Source organism: Somniosus microcephalus, chromosome 2, assembly GCF_052327205.1.
Source record: "Somniosus microcephalus isolate GS21.2 chromosome 2, FLI_Smic_1.0, whole genome shotgun sequence".
Lineage (NCBI taxonomy): Eukaryota > Metazoa > Chordata > Chondrichthyes > Squaliformes > Somniosidae > Somniosus > Somniosus microcephalus.
Genome location: NC_140988.1, coordinates 374,042,067 through 374,050,861, shown reverse-complemented (window position 1 = coordinate 374,050,861; position 8,795 = coordinate 374,042,067). Strand labels below are relative to the sequence as shown.

The following is an 8,795-nucleotide window of genomic DNA, read 5'->3' as shown; positions in this document are numbered from 1 at the left end:
CTCCCGAGTTAGTAGAGGAGGGGACGGAGAGGCTTGGTTCACCTGGGTATGAGAGCAAGTAATAACACACATCTGGCGATTCGTTTTATGAAGGGAAAAACAGGGGTCACTATTAAGAAGCCGAGTGATATATCATAAGGGCCTATTTGTAACCTTTTTTTATAGTCCGTTCGTCAAATGTAACCCAAAACTCGGCCCCCCCTTCCCTAAAGAAAAAAAGAGTAGGGTTTCCCAGTAATGATTTCCATCTTAAGTCTGGGGGTTTTATAGTGCAATTTGGATGCAGAGAGAGAGAGAGAGAGAAATCTACACGCAGATCTGGAAGAAATAAAAAATCTCTCTGTTAGTAATCTGGTCCCACACTTTTTGATGAGATTGTAAAAGTTTGTTTTTTCTTGTTTTTTTGCTCGCAAGGCTTGTAAATAAAGTTGGTAATTGGTACAAGGGAAGAGGAGAGGCAATTTATATTTTCACCAGTGTTAGAAATTTGTTCTCAATCGAGTCTCGAATTTAACGAGAGAGCCGTTCTCTTTTCTAAACGGAGGGCTGATGTATGGTCAGAATGATTGGCTGTAATCGGGTTGGTGCAGAGTTTAAAAGGGGATCTGACATTAGAGAGGTTTTTTTTGTGGTTAAGTATTTATCCCCCCCACCCGCCCAAACCAGCACCCCCGCCTCTTGGTAACGCATCCGCTCTCCTTTGATCGTTTATTGTGCGGTCTATCGTAAGGTGGAATGGTTCAAGATTCAAGGCAATACTTCGGATATCAGCAGAAGACGATGTCAGGATGTCTGTGTATGGTTCTTTCCTGTGCACACTCTGTCACTCTACGTAATCCATTGAGAAATTACCAGTGTGTGTGTGGGAGGGAGGGGGGAATACTGTGTGTACACACACAACACACACACACACAACACACGCGAACAAAAGGGGAAATTAAACATTATAATCCGATGGAAGAAATAAATCTGTTAACATCAAAAATCGAGCTTACAACTTAAATATTCTAACTGTCCCTTTCCCCTTTCACACATCTCTCTATAGGACACACACATTTATAATATCCATCCATATATATTATACATAGACACACACTTACACTGTACATAACGCTTCCAAGTTGCCTTGTGATAAATGTCATCGTAATTACAAGGAAAATATACATTTATATATACACATGTAATGCACAGATACTATACATATATGTAATTTATATATACACATACAGAAAATATAGAAACACACATTATATATGATATACACATATATATTTATAATACACACACACACAGTCACACATATGCGAAAGCAACGAATTTAATTATTACCAGTCTTTTTTTTAAATATCGCCCCAAACGAATCCAACTTCATTCGGAGGGAGATTTTGATCCAACAAAGGGACTGGCCGGAGGAGGCCTGAATAGTTTATCTCCTCAGGTGCCCGCTCCTTCCATCTGCCGGCTAATTTAAACCCGCGTTTCCAATTTAACTCAAACTCGCCATTTCACATTCTGACCGCAGCCCGCTTCACAGTCACGCCGACTGTAAGGGCGATGGTTTAATAATACTTACACTCCTGATGCAGATTGCCTTTTTAAAAAATAATTAAATTGTGTGTATATATGTATTTGTTTACACTCGAGCTCCGAAATAAATACAGGAGTAAATGCAACCGACTTTAAACCTTTTACTGACTCTCATCCTGAATTTCATTTTGGGAAGATTCAAATGATTGGACTTTAGAAGTCTCACTCGGTACCTAGGACAGAGCTTGGCTTCTAAGGTGGGAATCGTGGAGTAGGTTTGTTAATGTAGATTGTTTTTCCCAACGAGCTTGTCTAACAAGCTCAGTTGAAGGGACTGAAAAATCACCCTCTTGTTCCCTCACTTGATTGTGCACGATATAAATATTTCTACAGCGTCTTAAATGATATCTATATACAGCGTTAAAAAAAAATTAAGCATATTGCTACAAATTGGGAGCTGCTGGAGATCGACGCGATAACACCGACCTTTTAACGTGAATTTGATTTACTGCCCACCTTTTTGCAATCGATTTGAGTTTGAAAACTTTTGAATACGATATTTACAAATGCAATCGACTCGTCTGAGAATGCAAGTGTCAGAAGGAGTGGGAGAGAGAGAAATTGCACGTTTAAAATATATAGCTGATTTATCGTCCATTTTAATCCGCTGGGTGGAAGATTTAAAAGTTTACTAATAACCCGACAGTTTGGCTATTAGCACCCCGCGGTGACGTCATTGAAAGTGACAAGAGAAGCTGGTTTCCGTTCGAGAGCGTCAAAGCGGAATTGGACCCACGTGGGGCAAACCCTCCCCACCCACCAATTTAAGCCCCTCTTCTCATCTACCCACCCTCCCCATTCACCTACCCCCTCCCTACCCACCAACCCAAGCCCCTCTGCCCTTCCATCCACTCACCCCATCCATCTATCGCCCCTCCCCATCCACCTACCACCCTCTCCCCACCCACCCCTCCCCATCCACCTACCCCCCTCTCCCCACCCACCCCTCCCCATCCACCTACCCCTTCTCCCCACCCACCCTTCTCCCCACCCACCCTCTCCCCACCCACCCCTCCCCATCCACCTACCCCCCTCTCCCCATCCACCCCTCCCCATCCACCTACCCCCCTCTCCCCATCCACCCCTCCCCATCCACCTACCACCCTCTCCCCACCCACCCATCCACCTACCCCCTCTCCCCACCTACCCCTCCCCAGCCACCTACTCCCTCTCCCCATCCACCTATCCCACTCGACTCACCCACTCCTCCACATCCACCTAGCCCTTCTCCCCACCCACTCACCCCATCCACCTACTCTGCTCTCCACACACCCTCCCCATACACCTAACCCTTCTCAACACCACCCCTCCCTAGCCACTTACCCACCACCACCACCCCCCCATCTCCTCAAGGCACGGAAGTCTCCCCACCCACCCACCTACCTCCCCTCTCACTCTCCCCACCCACCCGCTCCTCTCTCCACCCCTTTCCCCTAGCCCCCACCTTCCAACACGGTAAGCAGGAGAGGGAGACAATCAGCTTCTAACACAGACACACAGACGCAACCCAATACCAGCAGGCAGGAGGGGGGAGAGAGCGCAAAAGTTTGCGAACATTGGCGTTAACTCCTCCCATTGCTGTCCTCAATTAATTAATCTAACTGGACCCCTTTAAGACGCTTTCCGCTGGCCAATAGCTCGTTGTGCCGTTTCTGATAATTGATCTCCCTCCAATCAAAAATAACGAGTTAGCGGCCGCGTTTCCTCTCTAACTTGGTGTATTTGGTTCTTTTTTGCTAAAGAGGGGCGGTCGGTCGGTCGGGCGGGGGGGGAAAGAGAGGGAGAGCTGTGTGTGTGTTTCCCCCTCCCCGTGTGGGATTTACTCGATTACAGAAGGAAAGAGAGAGAAGGAGGCAGTTTGGTAAATAGAAGCTTGAGGTCGTTATTATTTTATCTTTCAGGACTGGAATAAAAACTGCTGGCTTCAATGTTCGGGGTCAACTCAGATCTACATCTTGTAAACTTCGCGAAGATTTCAGACTCGTCCTCGTCTTAAATCGTCTCCAACGACCATCGGAAGAAACCCCCAAACTACCGCCGTTGGGAGGGGGGGGGGGAGGAGAGAGAATTACGGGGAGGCTTTTATAATTTTTTCCCCCAAAAAATTGAAGCGACAATTCTTCCCCACTAGAATGACGTCTGGGGTAAATACTCTGAAATCCAACCCGGCTTCGCAGCCCAGAATCGAGGAGCGAAGACGGCGCAGCCCCCTGGATCATTTCCCACCCCCGGCCAACTCCAACAAGCCCCTCACCCCTTTTAGCATCGAGGATATCCTCAACAAGCCCTCGGTGAAAAAAAACTCCCATCTGTGCTCGGCGAGCCGCTCGGGTCCAGTGGAGAAAGTATCCGGCCCCGGGGTTGCCAGGAATGGGCTCCCTCCTCAGACCTCGCCTCTCTGCGCTCTCGAGGAACTCGCCAGCAAAACTTTTAAGGGTCTGGAACTGAGTGTCATACAAGCGGCCGAAGGTATTTCAACAACCCCTGTTATAATATATTTTGTAAAACTGTTAAATTAGAACACAAATTCTACTCTATTCGGAAAAATAGTTGTTATTTCATTTGTTATAACATTTTAAGTTGAGTTTTCACTGAATTGATGTCACTAAAAATTGCCTGGGATTTAGACCAGTATGCTTGATTGCTGCATTTTCCATTAAAAAAAATTCTCATAATATTCCTGAGTTTGTGTGTTTCTGAATTAATATCAGGGAGCTATATCATAAGCACATCTCGAATTGTAAGTTACCCTGTATCTCTCAAGGTACTGTCCAAAATGGATAGATTATTCCTTGCAAACCCTGTCTGGGTAGCGATTTTTATTTCGTTGTTGTATTTATCATGGGGAATCAATTAAATATATTTTTCCTAATCCATAAAGATTGTCACATTTTAACTAGAATTTTATTCTGCATCAAAATAATTGGGTTTTTTTAAACTTCTAAAAAGTGGTTCGATACTCTTTTCAATTACACGCCACACAGTGAGATTAAATTGATGTTATATATTAAATTAGATATTTAATGGGGCTTCTCGTTCTGACGAATCATACCGGTTGTTTTTTTTAAATATAACTGTGTTTTGTCTGTGTGTGGACATTGTAATTAACATTTAGTTATGGTTTAGTCTGGAAGGTGTTTAAACCCCTTAAGTGTCGAACGCACACATACCCCAGTCCCTCTCACCACGATGCTCTTTTAAACCATTGCGACTTCATCATATCTTAATAACAATATTTTCAAAGTAAGCTCCACTCCGAAAAAAATATATATATTTGAAGGGCTGAAATATTGCATGTCCAAAAGAATAACTTCGCTCTTATTCAATCTCTTAAGTAATAAATATATTTTAAGAACAGATTTTTGTTAAGAATCACGTTTAGTGCAATCATCATCTCTATAAAATTGCATTAAAAAAGTCAGACTATAAATTAGGGAATCTTAAATAACACACACTGCACAAGTATAACAGCGCGTGTATAATGGGGAAATATACATAAATTATAACAAATATTTTTAGAAGTTTTATACCCCATGACTGCAGTTGATATCAAACATATGTGCGGGGAGTCGCCTGTGTTTTTTTAGAGTGTACAGGGAAACAATATTTGATATTTTTTGGCAACTGAGTTTTGAATAATGAGCTTGGCTTTGTTTCAATAAATGTTATTGTAAGAGGGGGGGCTTTTATTTTCGGCTGCAGAATATATCGAGTCTCAATAGCCCCGTTTGTGAAAATAACTGCAGCAAATGGTGTTTACGCTCACGCGAGGAAACTTGTTCATGAGGTGGGGTTGGGGAAGGAGGTGGAGGAATGTGTCAACTCGGTTTTTGTGTGTGTGTGTGTGTGTGTGTCTATTTATAAATGTATAAGTGGAGGCTAATTGAGCTTAGCGCCCGCGGTAGCTGTAACAGGAAAAAAGGTAAACTCTCACTCGGTTCTGAGCGCAGAGAGATGCATTAGTCACACAACCGCACGTTCACAGGAAACAAAAAACATTTTTTTTTAACCATAAACAGTTTCATCCATCCCCCTTGTGTCACAGGGAGAATTACATTTAAACAATATCCCGAATTTCAGGGACACCTCTCCAGGCAGTGGAATTGACACAATTTAAGTGTGTGTGTGTGTGCAACTATAGGCTTTCGCATGTTGTATAATATCCACATTTATGGCGCTTGTACTGTGATGTGTAATTATTACATGTCTTCGGGTGTTGTGTAATGGTGTTTACATGGCTATGTAATTAATATATACTTTAGCATGCGGTGTCATGCCCTCGTAGTATCTAAATGCATCATCTATACACCTCTACATGCGCCGTAATATACAGACATATATATATAATGTCTGCCTAAATCTGTAATTCATATATACCTTTGTCCAATCCATACACATGGATAGTGTGTGCCCGCAGGTGTAGGTACAAAACTTTATAAACCACATACACCTTTACACTCTATGTAATGTCATTATTGATACTGTATGAACAGGAATATGTAATCCATTGCATCCTGTACAGTAGACACGCATTCACTATAGTGTGTACATAGATGCATATTCCATTATAGTTTGTGCGTGGCTAGATGTAGAATTGATCTATCTATATACACACACACACACACACACACACAGACAGTGTTTTACAGTGTCTGCATATGCAAAACTTGGAAATTCGCCACCTTGACATTTATCCCCAACAAACTTTCATATTTAAGCTCTCAATTAAAAGAACACAGCCTCGGCATTGCCAGCAGACGGTTTTATCTGACGCAATGTTATCAGTTATTTCGTTCGGGCTGTGTTACAGTTTTTTTTTAAAGGAAGGAGTAAAAACAGATCAGAAAGGGAGAGGGGGGCCAAAGTGGCTTTAATGTAATTTTGACACCGGTATGTATTTTCTAGCACGCCGTTAGACAATCTTGTTTGTGTATATAAATATGTGTGTATATCTGTGTGTGTATCTATGTGTACATAATGTGTGTGCATATGCCACTGCAGTCGTGGAATTTAAATTCAGTTAATTAAATAAATCTTCTATCTATGAAACTACAAGATTGTCATTAAAAAACTAATGACCTAGTGTCCTTTAGAGAAGGAAATTGTCCTTACCAGGTCCGGCCTGTATGAGACTCCAACACCAATGTGATTGACTCTTAACTGCCCTCTGAAATGTCCTAACAAGACATTCACTTATATCAGAAACTGCTACTAAAAACTATACCACGCCGACTGCAGCGGTTCAAGAAGGCGGCTCAAGGGCAATTAGGGATGGGCAATAATTGCCAGCGACACCCACATCCCAGGAATTAATAAAAATTGTTTGTGTATGTGTGGATATATATTGTTTGTAATCACAAAATACTGTGATATATAACTGCCCCTTTCTCCCCCCTTTATTTCCAAGGCCGGGATCATGTAACCACGTTTGGCCAAAGACAAACCTCGAAAAAGCGACGGAAGTCCCGCACCGCCTTCACCAACCATCAGATTTACGAGCTGGAGAAAAGGTTCCTTTATCAGAAGTACTTGTCCCCCGCCGACAGAGATCAGATCGCCCAGCAACTGGGCCTGACAAACGCCCAGGTGATAACCTGGTTCCAGAACAGACGGGCCAAGCTGAAACGCGACCTGGAAGAGATGAAAGCCGACGTGGAGTCCCTCAAAAAGCTGCCGCCCCAGCAGCTGGAGAAACTGGTGCACATGGAGGAGTTCCCCGAGGACGCGGCCGGCTCCAAGTGCGACCCCTCGGACCTTTCCCCCAAACTCTCCCCGGTATCTGGACTCGGGCCCTTTCCCAACTCGCCCCAATGTTCCTCCAGAGATCAGACTACTGACGAATTCTCTGAAGACGAGGAAATAGAAGTAGACGATTGAATGAGATCGAACAAAATATATATTTAAAATATATATTATATATATATATATATAAGTGTCAGAAATGGGGTTAAAACAACACAGGGAACAAACTGCAAATGAATAGGAGGAAGAAACAAATGGAATTAAGTGCATCGTTTATAAACTTCTAAAAAAAATGTCATTTCTAAAACTTTATAAAGTGCAAGTTAACGTTGGGATCTCTGCACGTTGCTGAATCTTTCAAAAGGAGCAGATAGACATGGAGACAAGGGGATGTGGACTATTCCTTCAGTGTCTTGTGTGTAAGGACGTCTATCGGTGTTATTTGTGTTGGGGGAAATGAGTGCAATTCTTTACATATATTAATTATCTGTGTTTTTTTCCTGTTTTTTTTTTGTTTAACATAACATGACCGAATTAGTAACAGATTTTCCACTAACCCCCCGAGTAAGCTGCTATAACAGCCCGGACTGCCCCGCAGCCAGTGTCTGCTGTTCATAACCCTTTTTTTTAATATATAAAATGTTCTAAAGCCCAGGGATTCGCACACACGGGGTTAATTTATCTTCGAGAATGGTAGCGGAATTAAAACTCATCTTTTATTTCTTTCGTTCTCTCTTTTTCCCATTTATATATATTAAAACAAATCATTTGTGTTGCCAAAAAAATAATTGTGTACACTTTTCCCCCCTAAAATAGTTGCTTTAAAAAGGTTCCCCGTTATCCGTTGCAGCAAGTTTTAAATTACAACGCCTAATGGAGCGAATCACTTAAATTATTGAAGTATTATTAAACTGACGGGGTGAGGGGTCGGCGGGATCGTATGGCTGTGTGTATATATTTTGAATAAAGACAGAGGAGCCGAATTATAGTAAGCAATGCTGCTTTCTCTTTTTTTTTAAAAATATAAAGAAAAAAGCTTATGCATTCGTCAGGTCTCGGTCAGTAGGTCGTGGGTTCAAGCCCCACTCTGAATTTGAGCACTTTATCTAGGCTGATAGTTGGTGCCTATATTTGAGGGCTTGCCTCCGAGGTAGCTCTCTTCTGATGGCCCGTTTGACTAGTGGCTGAGGTGAACGTTTTTAAGTCCCACAGCGATATTGGGCAAAGAATCGCGGCCAGCCTTCCTTCCTCAACCAACCCCGTCAACAATTTTAAAAAAAAATTGGACTGACTGGTTATTAATCTCGGGGGCTTTTCTTGGGATCTTCCTGTGCATTTACACCATAACTGTAGGGTGGCCGAGGGGGCAGTTTCTTGCTGCATTGCAACTGCAGCCTGACTCCAGGATCACCCCACCCCACCACCCGACCTGGCACTGGGGTGGAGGGGAGTGAATCCCCACTGCG

The 8,795-nt window shown here is 42.9% G+C and overlaps 1 protein-coding gene across 1 annotated transcript; it reads left to right on the top strand.

Annotated features, from left to right (window-relative positions):
* The first annotated feature begins 3,372 nt into the window (after positions 1-3,372).
* Positions 3,373-8,257, top strand: lbx2 (ladybird homeobox 2). Its single transcript, XM_086004972.1, has 2 exons — positions 3,373-4,056; positions 6,995-8,257. The coding sequence occupies exons 1-2, from the start codon at positions 3,720-3,722 to the stop codon at positions 7,462-7,464; spliced, it is 807 nt and encodes a 268-aa protein (XP_085861098.1). The 5' UTR covers positions 3,373-3,719; the 3' UTR covers positions 7,465-8,257.
* Positions 8,258-8,795: the final 538 nt, after the last annotated feature.

Bases quoted from the DNA above. Each gene is read 5' to 3' on its own strand.
- lbx2 (XM_086004972.1), top strand. From the start codon at position 3,720: ATGACGTCTGGGGTAAATACTCTGAAATCCAACCCGGCTTCGCAGCCC. The intron at 4,057-6,994 runs GTATTTCAACAA...TTTATTTCCAAG, and splicing joins TGTCATACAAGCGGCCGAAG to GCCGGGATCATGTAACCACG.